At 36.4% G+C, this 13,909-nt stretch overlaps 1 protein-coding gene across 1 annotated transcript in view; it reads right to left on the bottom strand.

Annotated features, from left to right (window-relative positions):
* Nucleotides 1–4,357: 4,357 nt before the first annotated feature.
* The window catches only part of GABRA2 (gamma-aminobutyric acid type A receptor subunit alpha2), a 58,233-nt gene continuing 48,681 nt past the window's right edge, over nucleotides 4,358–13,909 (bottom strand). Inside the window, exons 8-9 of the mRNA XM_075709314.1 lie at nucleotides 8,736–8,938; nucleotides 4,358–4,666 (exon numbers count right to left, since the gene is read on the bottom strand). Coding sequence (XP_075565429.1) covers nucleotides 4,358–4,666; nucleotides 8,736–8,938 — 512 coding nt within the window. The remainder of the gene's footprint in view (nucleotides 4,667–8,735; nucleotides 8,939–13,909) is intronic.

The following is a 13,909-nucleotide window of genomic DNA, read 5'->3' as shown; positions in this document are numbered from 1 at the left end:
CGCTGCCCTAGATGTCCCATATGGCAGAAAGCACACAACATTGCATGGTTTTCACAAAGCAGTCAGCAGAAGCCTCTCAGTTTCAAAGGCACAACTCATGTCCCTCAAGTTCAGCAGAATTACACAAGAAGTATTTCAATTTCCTATGCTCTAAAAGTTACTTTCCCACAACTCACATATGGTAATGAAGGCTCAGAACTGAAGCTGAAACAAAAATACACCTTACCTCCCTCAATGGCTTCTTCCTCAATCATCTCACAATCCAATGACACAGTAACAAAGCCATTTGCTTCTTCTCTTTCCCCCTTTCCTTCCCCATACATCCCTACCTCCTCCTAGCTGCTTCTGGTTGCTTTCAGGCAGACAGTTTATGGTCACCCCACTTTTGAAAAGTGTCATCACCCCATATGTTACCTATAATCACTGGGAAGGGAAGGTGATTCAGTAAGGCTCCTGTTTGATGTCTAGTGAAGCTCTTTCATGCTCTCTCCTGTGACTATACAGGCAGACTAGCTCCTTAATTTAGCATAATGTTCAGTGGTATGAATAGTCATCCAAGCTAAAGCTCATATCTCACAACATCTAGCATAATAATTTTTTTAAAGATGCTCAACAATGCAGCAGTTACAAGTTGAATTAACCCAGATATGGAAGGTGATTTCATTGGCTACAACATAACTGAGAAGTTTGGAAGCCACTCTTTTAAAAGCAATCTGTTAAGAAGTCTCCAGCAGATAGCCCTGGCTGATAAACCTTGCTGATCTCTATATTCTTCATGCTGATTTATAAATTACTGTTAAATTACTGACCACATGCATCCAGAAGTACAGGCCCCAGTACTACATTGGAAACCTACTTCATACACCTTGACCAGAATTATAGTAATTCCAATCCAAGTTTAACACAGTGTTATATCATTGTATTTATTGTATTAATTTCTTAAGTCACATAAAATATGACACCCTGACACAAGAATAATGGGAAAAATAAATTAGATTAACATGTCAACCAAAAATTTCACTGGTAGATTCCATGTGCAAGTCTTTGATAGCGAAGTGACTTGCGTTTGCTCACTCATGCTCTCTCTCCCCACTTTAAGTACTTAAGACCAGCAAGTTTTACTCAAATTAAATTAAATTTTTAGGTATTTTGCACATGAATTTGTGAAACCAGCTTAAAAATCCCAGACACAGATTCTACACTGCTAAATGGAAAGAAGGCCTAACTCTTGCATTCCGGTGTTCCTTGCACCATGCTTACGTTCACTTAAATCTTTACATTCAAATTCACTTATCCAGTTGTTAGTCTTACAAATTTGCAACTTATGTGTAGTCAGTTTACTCACTATAAATGTTTCAGTGGTGAAACAATAAAGCAGGCTCCTTCCTCCCACAGAAGGAGTTTGCTTTAACATGGACCAACTGAACTAAATGTAAAAGTGAAACTTTTCTGGAGTGCACGCACTCAAAAGCCTTGCTGATGCCCACAACAACTGCATGTGGATATTTAAAATGTATTATCTTTCACTGAATGAATTTATATAGTATGCCTATTTTTCTATATTAGTGTGTGATAAATGTATCTTTAGTATGTGATAAATACCTCGGGTTTTTTCATCTGACTGACCCTAAGCATAACAAGCAGAGAGATTTAAATGGTCAGTGAAGGAAAAATTATTGTACCCAATAAAAGCAGTAGCAGCAGAGCTGACTAACAGGAGACAGCATCAGGCTTCTCGTGCAAACTGAAGATAGGCTTTTTGCATGCAGCTCTGCATTACACAGATGTTATCTTCCAGAGAAGATGTCTTGTTGAAGACTTGTACTGTTAAAAACATTTAAGGGGTCCCGTTCTTGGATAAGGATAGAAAATCCTTCCCTGTCAGGTAATCCAACATGCCTCTGAGCACACTCATGTTTGTAGTGGGGAGAGTTCTGACTATACAGTGTCGTGCAGGAGCAATACACAACATTATTTAAACATTGTGAAGGGTTTGGAGAACCTGGATGTGGCCAAGGGTGAAACACAAACCTCTGTTTCTCATATCCTAGTCCAGTGAGGACTGGAGAGTCCCTAGATCTTGCTGATCTGAACAGAAGGTAAGAACTCCCACTAGGTCACAGGAAGGAGACCTCAGCTACAGAAAACATAATCGAGCTACTCAAGTTGAACAGCAGTTTAGCATGGGCCTCCATTAAACTATACAGTCAGAGCCCTTTTCCAAAAACAGAGTTAAAAGTGAAGGGATTTTTCTACAGTTCTAGTATTTACAATTATTTGTACATATGTACATATTTATATATTTATTCATACCTAGACAATGTGACATTAAAGGGATAATTTATAATTTACAAATGAAACATTTTAAAAATGTATAATTATACCATGAAAAAACCTTTTTTTATTGCTTGCCTTCCAGCCTTATGCTCATAATCACACTATTGCACACATCTCCATGTTACATGGAAGATCTACATTTATATATAAATATATATGAAAATAAGGATACTTTTATTTTAATGTTCTGAGTAAAGTGCTCATTTTTTAACTACTGTTGATGAGAAAGGTTTAATCTGACAGCTTAATTAGAGGGACTTCAAGGGATACACACCTTGTCCATGCTTCTCCCTTTCATTTATAACTTACAAAATGTCTTTATTTTACTGATGTCAACTCTGCCTTAACTATTAATTCTATTCATAATATGCATTTGTGACCTTGGCATCTATACTGTCACACAAAGTACAAAACAGAATCACATTAAAAGCAAAGAAAAAGCAGGAAAATAAAACAGCAAATGAAAGCAGTGTTTCTCTTTGTTGTTTTTAGCACATTTCCATGTCTTAAGATACTCTTTTATTTGATTTTAGAAATATTTGTACAACTTTGTTAAACTCTGAACATATCTATTTTATGCACTATACTCAAGTACTGTACAAAACTGCAATAAATGACACTATACGACTACATATGTCTCTACTCGAAGACATCATCATAAAGGTGTATCTTTTTTAAAGGTCAACTAATAACTGCTAATGTATGTGTGAATCAAAATATTTTTGATTGGCCAAGTATACTAAAGTCTAAATAGAGTACACAATTATTACTTATGTCATGATTTACTAGGCCTTTAGGGGCATAAAGAATCTTTGAAAAGGCTCAGATGAAAAACAATTTTACTGATCAGTATTAAATGTTCATATAAAATTGCAAATGGCAGCTCCAATTTTGTTATATTTGTGTACATGAAATACAGTTGATGCCTACTGATGATGCGTGACTCTTTATTAAAAAAATAACATTCAAATCTTAGCAAAACCATTTCTAGTATACAAAGTTGTTGTAAAGTTATGTCAGCGAAATGTAAAGTTGCCATTTACAAAAGCAGCAGTAAATTTTATTATATGGATAATTTCCTGAACTTAAATCATGGTTCTTGTTTCCCTTGAAAACAATGCTTTCTGGGACAAACACAGGTAAATATTTTAATGGCAGGTTTTAGGATAACATTAAGCAAGGAAAAAGAGTGTATTATATTACTGATATACTTAACCCTGAAAAATTTCTGAGTGCTTTTATGAACCTGACAATAATCCAATTAAGAACAAAATCAAAAAGCAAAAAAATCCAACTTTGCTGAACCAGACAACCTGGCTTAGCAACATCATATAAATAAAAGAGTGAAAAGAATAAGAGTTTCACTAGAGGAAGTTGGTTGATATTGGAAATTTGATTAACACTTGCTTTTCCCTGAAATCGATTAGAAGAGTTTATTAACAACTTCAAACAGGACAGAAGTAAGAAACTTGTGGCTTTTGCCATATAGTAGTCTTTACTACCTCTTCAGCCTACGTAGTATCCAGAATGTTTTTGATCAGCAGAACTGTACGACCTCTGTACTCTATTATGTACATGGGTACTGCTATTGTATGAAACAATTACACCTTTTTAAAAAAATCACTTTTTTAAATGACAGTTTCATTCATTAAAGAATTAGTTACTTTATAGAAAAATATTTTAACTTTAAATTAAAAAAATACTGTTCCTAAATAATTATGTAGGATCATATCTTCATTTCATTGTATGGAGAGAATATAATTATGTATATTTGAATCCTATTTTAACAGAACTCCCCTGGGTATAACTTTTAAAGAGCTGGCTATATTTGCCATGGGTGCTATCTGTTTACAGACCCATGAATTAACACTGTGTCCCTCCTTTGGAGATACACAGATAAGACATTTATATACACTCTGTACACAATGGTTCACAGATTAGCAGTTATTAGTCGTACTGTACATAGCGAACAACCTATCTGATTAGAATGATGCTTTAAGTCCTCAGTGCAATTCAGCTTTTAGGTTGATGGCGCAAAGCCAAGTAAGACAGGCTCCCTGTTTAAATATGTAGCCCAATACACTAAATTAAAAGTACCAAATAAGACTGGAAACACTATTCTAGACATTCTGTCAATTTTGCTAACACTGTTGAATGTCTTCTTTGCTTCCTGTGGCTTCGCTTCTGGCTTTGCCTTGTTGGGTTCTGCAGTTGTAGCACTCTTGGAGATGGTTGGTAGCACTGAGTCCTTGGTAATATTTGGAGCATAGTTGGCAACAGCCACTGCATAGGCATTGTTTTTCTTAATGACAGATGCTTTTTCTTTTTTCTATTGGAAGACAGCATGAAGTTAAATATTTAATGTGCATTTGCCGGAATAGACTTAATAAAACAACATTTCAAATGTAAAAGAAACAAATTAGTATGTGTGAGTATGTTAAAATAAATACCGGGAATACCATGCTGATAAATTCAAACATAAAGAAAGACCCATCCAGTCTCTCCAAAAAGAAGGTACAGGCAACATAAGAATGCTCTGAAAACATGGACTCTATGTCTATATCAAATAGGGCACTATCAAATGCCCTACTGAAGTTATATGAGGAAGGGTCTGTTCCTGTGATTGTAAGGACAACTGGAAAACAGTTGGTCTTTCTCTAGCTGCATTGTATCCAGCTCCTTACAACAGAATTGCAAGATCTTTTAAATGTTCTCTGTTAAGGGAACTAGAAGGAGTGAATGGGTAGACTGGAAAAAAAAAGATTACCCGGCATTGTAACAGAATGAAAATTAGGCCATCTTTCCCACATAAATCTAGCATCACTATTATTTGAACATCTCATAACATACCACGAATAAATAAAGGAATTTCAGTAATGGTCTACATTTTTAAGAGATTCTGGAGAAATATGTGGTGTTTACATGTATAAATACATAGACACACACACACAGAGGTCAGAAAGAGATTGCAATTAAGGGAAAGAAGGACTCCAGTCTGGTAGTGGCAGAAGTGAGCTGAGAACTAGCTCAAGAACTATTTCTGTTTTTCAGAAATTATTGTTTAAAAAAATGCATAACAGTGATGAAAACGGGAATTAGAAATTAAAAAATAACAGAAGGTAAGAAAAGTGGGATGGAATGACAAGAATTTAATGAAGTCCAGTAAAGGGAAATTTAAGTCCTGCACCTGGGGAGGTATAACCCCATGCACCAGTACCAGGCTGGGGCTAATGGGCTGGAAAGCAGCTCTGCAGAAAAAGCCCAGGGGGTCCTGCTGGACACCAAGTTCAACACAAGCTAGCAATGTGCCCTCACAGCAGCAAAGGCCAACAGCCTCCTGGGCTGCACTACAAAGACCACTGCCAGCAGGCCAAGGAAGGTGATCGTTCCCCTCAACTCAGCCCTGGTGAGACACGTCTGGAATGCTGGATCCAGTTCTGGGCTCCCTAGTTCAAGAGAAACATGGACATAATGGAGCGAGTCAGTGAAGGACCACAAAGGTGATGTAAGGCCTGAAGCATCTGAAATATGAAAGGCTGAGAGAGCTGGGACTGTTCAGCCTGGAGAAAAGAAGGCTCAGGGGGGAATCTTATAAATGTATATAAATATCTGGTGGGAGAGAATAAAGAAGACCAGACCAGGCTCTTCTCAGTGGTATCCAGTGGAAGGACAAGAGGCAATGGGCACAAATTCACACACAGAATTTTCCACTTAAACATACAAAAAAACATGTTTTACTGTGAGAGTGACTGAGCACTGGAACAGGTTGCCCAGAAAGGTTATGGAGTCTCCATCCTTGGAGATATTAAAAAACAGTCTGGACATGACCCTGAGCAACTGTCCCTAGCTGACCCTGCCTGGAGTAGGAGAGTTAAATTCGACCATCTCCAGAGGTCCCTTCCAACCTCGGCAATTATGTGTTTTTATGGGATTGTGTATGTTTTCAAATGGCTACAGTTCAGCCAGTGGCACTCCAATGGAGAGACTACGTCTATAGATAGGTACGGGGATGTATAGATAATGAGTTTAGGTTTGAGTTTTTAGACATATATATAGGTACACAGACTAGCTCTGCAATAAGACTGTAATGCTATAAATTGATCCGCTGTTTTGCAGCAATCCCAAACTAAGGAGCTTCTAATAACCTACAGGAAAGGATGGAAAGATTTCAGTGTCTCAGGAAGCAAGGCTCTCTATATATGATTTAGAAGCAGGCAAATAGATATTAGATTCAGTCCATCTCTTCCACAAAATACAGAACTAAACAGATGAAGAAATAGTTAACTTCTGGCTCATATAAGAAATCATCAGTTGTCATATTGGTTTGGTTTGATTTTTAATCTGATGGAAGTGGCACAAGTGAGGGAATACTTGTGACATTTCTCGTCGATGTGCATTGCAATTTATTACTTTAAGGGACACATCTACCTAATTTCCAATTTTAGTTTTAAATTAGGTCCAATTTTATATTTATCAGCTATCTACAAATCTTGATAAGATCTTCATGGTTAGATGTTGTGCCCCAAATACCTTGTCTCAGGAGATGGTGTCACATAAAAAGAAAATCTAGGATCGGGTGGGAATTCAGCATTGTTCCTTATTGACTAGAGTGTGAAAAAGGGCTGATCAAATATGTAGCTTGTCCCTGCACCTGCTTTCCTGTGAAAATGCCATGTTGACAGCACTTATATGGGAATTTCCATATAATGTGAACACAGATGACTGTCACTGAGAAAACGTATTTCTCTTTATCTGGTGAAGAGTAAGCCTGGCTTTAGGTGCACAGATGCACTTGGCAAAAATAAGAGCAAATTACCAAATCAAAATATGAGAGGAACACTCTTATTGATCTATAATTCCTTCCTTTCAGACACACTTAGTGTGTTTTTAAAAGGTATCTGTAATACCATTAATGAGACATGCATAATAAAGATGAACCATGTTTTTGTATGAGAAACTATGAATATGTTAAAAGTTTAGCTTTTTGTTAAGTCAGTTTAAAGAAAATAGAGAACTGGACATGTGAATGGTATATAAATCTTAAAATGGAATGGCTAATTTTGTCATTCCTAGGGAAGGAATACTACCTAGCTGTTAAACACCTGACACTCCTACGATCATGAGACAACACTGTTGTATTAATTTAAAGGAACAGCCAAAGGATGATCAGAGACTTTATAAGGGTTCCCTACATTATTACAATGCCAGGGCAATGTCCCAGTCTGAAAAGCTTCACTCATGACATGCTGATAAACTTGTAGTGATTCAGTATCTACTTCTAGCATGAGGAAACAGATCCTGAAGCTATGAATAGTTCAAGCCCTTCCAGAAGCCACAGGGAATTATAAACAGTGTTCTCATTTCCTCTAATTCTCCTTTACCATTAACTGAACATTTTGCTTCTTTATGCATTGAGCTTTATGCTGAGAAACCATCAGTTAATTAAAATTTGCTTCACATCTACTATTATCATCTAGGAAGCAAATAATATTCTACCCTATTTTAAGGGGAACCACAAAAATCAGAGTATTCTTTGTCAGAAGAAATCTTTTTCCATTGATAGAATCAGGGACTGTGATAGGACAAAATTATATAACATAAGTCAGTCAAAACAAGTCAGCTTTAAAATTTGTTCTGTGTTATTAAAATTATAAACTGTAAAGCTTGACACAAATCTAGGTGTATCACCAGTTCATTCTGTTCACAAAATAAGAAGTTCTATCAGGTTAAAATTTCTTCATGCTATCACACCTACACTACTACCAATACCAGAAAATTAAGGCATGACTGTGTTTCTGTGCACTCAGAGCATTGATACATCATAGGTGAAGAAGTACTCAGAATTTTGTACAACTGCTAGTTAAATTAGTTTAAAAATTAATGTCTACATATCATTAGGGATATGTTTCAGAATACTGAAAATGTTCAAAACTTCTAGATTTTGTTATTAATAGTTTTTACATATATGGGCATTCAGTTGTTTTTCTGATCCTTAGTTACCAGGAAAATTAATATACATTATATCTTTCTGTAATCTTTTTCTTATTTCCAACTGAATTGGACTAAATAATAAAAAAGTGGTCAACCAATATAATCTGGATTAAATTTTCTGAATAACCAGATAAACTGTTGCATCTGAGGAGTCAAGAAACAAGTCAGACAGTTCCCAACATAAAAAAAACAATGTGCTGGATAACTAAATCTGGATTACTGACACCAGGTGAGGTCAGCTACATCAGGGCAGATACATTTTTGTTCAGGACAGAAAACACACCTACAGTCTTTTGATTTAAAGCATCATGTTGGGGTTTTTTTATATAGCAAATTTTACCAGAACAACATATTACAGCTGTTTTAGTGCAATTGACTGGAAATAGGGCTCTTTCGTTAGGACTTACCTTATCATTCACTACACTTTTTCCATCCCAGGCCCATCCTCGTTTTGTGAAATAATTTACAGTTGCAAATTCAATTAATGCAGAGAATACAAACGCATAACAAACAGCAATAAACCAATCCATAGCTGTTGCATATGCTACTTTGGGGAGTGAATTTCGAGCACTGATGCTTAGTGTTGTCATTGTCAACACAGTTGTTACTCCTGCAAGGGGACAAAAAAACAGAACATCAACAATTTTACCTGGATTTTGAATGTTAACAAAAATACAAACCAAAAATTATTATGGTATGTTTGTGAAACACAATGGAAAATTTGCTTATTCAAGTTGGTGACAAACTGCCAGAACCATATTAAAGGCTGCATCTGGAGTTTCATTTATGAAGTATTTTAGTTCAATTTTGTTATCTAAACTTCCCTTCTTTAATCAGCTGAAGATTTTACTTACAGGAGATAGAGAGTTTTTTGGGTTTTGGGTTTTTTTTTTTTTGCTATCAGGACAGGCAATGGACAAAATTAACAGTTCCTTAATGGAATCATAATATTTTGCAGCATTACAGTAATAATGATTAATATGTTAAGGTTTGGTGACTGGCTTCACTGCAGTAGCTGCAGGTCTGGCACCCATCTTTACCGACAGTACCACAAAAATTGACCTTTGTTATTAGAAATAATGGTGATTTTTTTGCCAGTAGCTGTCTCACTAACCATGTAGTTGTATAGTTGAAGACATAAACAGGTTAAGTTTTCATTCAGGTAACATGGCTTTTTTCTAGAACAGCATATTGATTTGAAATGCCAGATTATTATAACTGTATTATGTGTCAGAAAACAAGACTTGATGATCCAGGAAGATTGTTCTTTCACTGTGGCAGATATGAAAAGCACTTTACAGTACTTTGTTCGTAATGAAGACCCAGTAGGAAGCCAGGAATTATACTCAAAAAAATACATGGGAGGAAAGGAAGAACATTCTTCTGAATCAGTTTTAGCAAGCAAGAAACCCACAGCCACAAACGCAGTCTCCATTCCTTAAGTAAATCAGTTCTCCCACCTCAGGCTGAATCACACTTAGACAAACCAAACTATTCCCTTTGTGGCACATCATTAAATATGTCTCCAGAATGAAAAGCAATGCAAAGTGATATACTTAGCACAGATCAGCAAACGTACACTCCGTTAAGACAGGCAAAGGAGATGCCATGGCAGAAATACTAGTAACAGAACATCATAGCTTCAACAACTATACACTCATAACATTGTTGTAAGACGATTCCCAAGAGAAAGTAAAGCTGCTCTCTCTAAGTCAGATCCTCCACTGTCAGCAATCTGTCACCTGGCTTCTGCAGGATCGACCTAGCTCTATTTTTCCTTCTGCTACAAGAGGAGCATTTTTAACCACTGTGTGAGGGGGAAGAGAGGCAGCAATCACACCTACTCAGACCTCTTCAGGCTTTGCAATTTCCATCTTTCCTGTAAAGAATCTCCATCTCTGAGGGTGCTACAAAGGATGACAGAGCAAAGCTAAGTGGACTCAGCCTCAGCGCTACTCTCCCTTGATGCGCTTCCAAAGGCCCGTGCAGCAGGGAAAACAAGGCACAGAAACATCCTGCTGAGTCACACAGTATCCAGACACCTTAGCAAACATAATTCTCTAATTGCTATTTTTCAGCCTCTGTGAAGTAAAGAAGTAGATTTGGCCTGGACTCAGCCATGACACTGTTGGGATCTACTAGCCTATAGAATGAAAAGGAAGCAGGTATCATACTATACTGCATGAAAATATGTAGACAATATATTTTGTAATGAACTTATTTTTTCCTAACACTTACACAACATATGGCTTAATTATTTTCAGCACCTCAGGGAGAAGGCAGTCTATCTTACATTTAAAATTATCACATGCAAATTTTGACACTGGTCCTGAGCTGCAGATAAATCATTTTAATTACACAGAAGTATCAGTAAAGTGATTGTTTCTCAGAGATAAGGTGACCTTATCCACATGTAAACATATACAGTTGCTAAGGCACTGTTCTGTTTAAGTCCTACCTTTAAACTAATCTTCTGGAAGCCCCATTGGCTTCTTCAGAAATCTAATTTAAGATTAACTGCTGACCTTTTCTAGTCTCAATTAAAACATCATGAATTTACATCTTGTATCTTGCTACCAGTTGACAATTTCTTCACAAAGTTCAGCAAGCCACGCCACTTTGTGACCCACATGCTAATCAAACAGCACACTGTCAGACAATTGCCAACACACTTTCATTTATTCCTTCAATCTATAAATTCAATGATGTTCGAGCTACCACAGTCATGTAACCTGAACTCAATGGGAAAAAATTGGACAGCAAATTTAATCTGTGACACCTGTCAGTTTAGGAATCTCTAATATTTTTATACTTGCTATTCTTCTTCAGTCAAAACACAGATCATTTTGCATACTATAGTTAATTTGAAAAATCAGTATTATCAAGTTGTCTTTACAAAAAAGGACCGAATGGAAATAATCTGCCTCCTTGTCACTGCTAAAGGACTGAAAAATTATTAATGTGGAGTCATACGGTCAACTTGTAAAACAAAACACATTTAACTTAAAATGCCAGAAAACCCATACACTGACCAGATCAAAAACATTCCTCATGTCTTATCTAATTCATAACACTAGTGAACTAAAATTTGTATCAAAAACAGTGAGTAGATGGTCCCCCTATAATGAGGTAGTCAAAAAATTAGAGGAAAACAATCTTCTCCCTTAAATCATATATTACTTTGAACAGCCGAAGTAATTTAACAGGCTACGTAAAGACTGCATGATATCTCAATATGATGTAGAAAGACCACAGTTTATATACAGGTAAAGAACTATCTTCTATAGCCCAGCACCCAGCAGATGTGGCACTGAACGGGTGCCAGAAGGACATGTACAGGTATCATCTTATATCATGACCACAAGCAGTCATCAGTTTGTCCTTAAAAAGGATCCAAAAAATAAACTGTTGACATTTATCATCTCCAAAGAGGACCAAGCATTTTATACTTGACAGTAAATATACCCCAACTTCATTACACTTTTGTTCTCAGTAGTGCATGCCTATGAAAGCTAAATATCTTCTATGACTACAGGTTTATCCATTCAGGCCAAGACTGGAGCTATTTGATTGCCTAGGATTTTTTTTTTTTATTGTGCTGCTTTTGAAATGGCATCTGCTCACTGGAGAGAGGATATCCATCTCCAGGGCTGTCAGTTCAACACTTTTCACTGGCACTAAACTTATATATGTAGAAAATACCAGCTCTGTCATATTTTGGATTCCAGGACAGATGGATACCGTTCAAGTTATGTTTAAAGTTAGACAGCCACCTTTGGGCAAACAATTTCTGTCACTCAGTGGTATAGGGCACTGCCATGCAACAGGGGAAGAGGTAAACTGAAAAACTAGACATGCCTAACTAAAAACGTACAGTGGAAATTGGATGAGCTAGTGCATAAACATTAAAGTTAAAATCTGTTGTGATGACTACTTTATGTCTACATTTGTGTGCAAAAGTCAGGCTACGCCTTGACGGGGACAATTTGTTTTGGACTCTAATATCACCTCTTGTGTATCAACTGATTTTTCTAATTTGGACAGATTTAAATCAACTAAATAATGTTCTAGCCTTTTCATGTTAGAATGTGGACATCTGCTTTCAAAATGAAAGTAAAAGCCTAAATAATGAGTTACCAAAGGACATTTCTGTAACAAAAGAGGTACTTCAGCTTTGCAAATAATTTGCACAAAATGCTTAAAATGTGCTCCATTTCTTACAATGTCATGCTACTCCTCCCACAATTTTATCTTTTCATCACAGCACTCTGCAAAGATACACATAATGGTTGAAGAACATATCACAAAAGGATTGATAAATTACTTTTTTCTTTATTAGGAAGCTAATTCCATTGCTCTATTTCACTCTTTCTTTTTTTCTTAAGAGTAATTGCAAATGTTTTTAGGTAATTAGATCACTCAACCTGGCCCAAAACCTGAATAGATTTACAAATACAAATAACATAGCAGAAAGAAAAGACTGTTGTCCCTTTTACAGAGATACAGATTGTTACTTCATTTTATCACTCCAAGAGTAAACGGTTGGAGATCTAAACAAAAGCTTAGAAATTCTGGACATAGTGCAATTTTAAAGTATACCATAACATTTAGCTACCCACCATACTGTTTCTTTTTCACTTGCGCAATGTATGTGTATTACTTGAGAATACAATACAAAAGGAGTGTACATTGATTCTGCTTAGACACTGGGACGTAAGTCTGAACAACCGTTGAGAGAAAGACTGTAGAAAATAGCTAAAGTGCTCTGTCCTACCCTTTTTAGTAAAAGAAAAACACAAAAGGCCAGAAGCCTTTTTAAATAGCATGGTAGGCCAAGGACCATAATATAATCTATTTCCAGAAAAGTTGCCTTTGGTCAGTTGGTTAAGCTACATATACATATCATGAAGTCGGTGCTCATGTTGCTACACTGTACCAACACCGAGCAACAGAACAGAGTTCCCCACCAATTGACAGCCAAGCTAATTCCCAAAGCTGAACGGCAAGTGCTATTTACCCCAGCTCCAGTAAAAGTTACATGTCATTATGCCACTATTGGAACATGAGCTAGTGTCTTGGCACACCACTGAGCCGAGAAGACATAGTTCATTTGCAGCCAGCTCAGTCTCTAACTAAGGGCTACAGTTTTCCAGGTATGCTTGCCCACTGACACTCCTAGAGTGTTATGTCTACAGTAGGCAGTTATTCGCAATTAAGAAGTTATAGACTGAAAGTTGTGAGTGGTGGGATATGTCTAAAGGCACAAAAGATAACCTGCAGCATGAAAGAAGTAAATAAAGACAGTTGAGATTTTTTTCAACAAAATGGGAAAAGGTACTTAGTATATACAGAATTGTTCAAAAGGAAGGGTCTACATTATTCAATTCCCATGCAAAAATAACCAGAGAACAAACCTGAACTTTTCTTAGGTTCCCCTTTCTGTAGCTGCACAATTTAAAAGTCTGTATATTTCAGGTCTAAATGGCTTTTTGCTTAAAAATATGCATAAATTAATATAGGTTCAGAACAAATAAACCAACACCAAGCAAAACTCAGGGATGGGAATGCAGCATAAGAATAA

The sequence above is a fragment of the Pelecanus crispus genome, chromosome 4, assembly GCF_030463565.1.
Source record: "Pelecanus crispus isolate bPelCri1 chromosome 4, bPelCri1.pri, whole genome shotgun sequence".
Classification (NCBI taxonomy): domain Eukaryota; kingdom Metazoa; phylum Chordata; class Aves; order Pelecaniformes; family Pelecanidae; genus Pelecanus; species Pelecanus crispus.
This window is presented reverse-complemented; position numbering and strand designations above follow the sequence as displayed.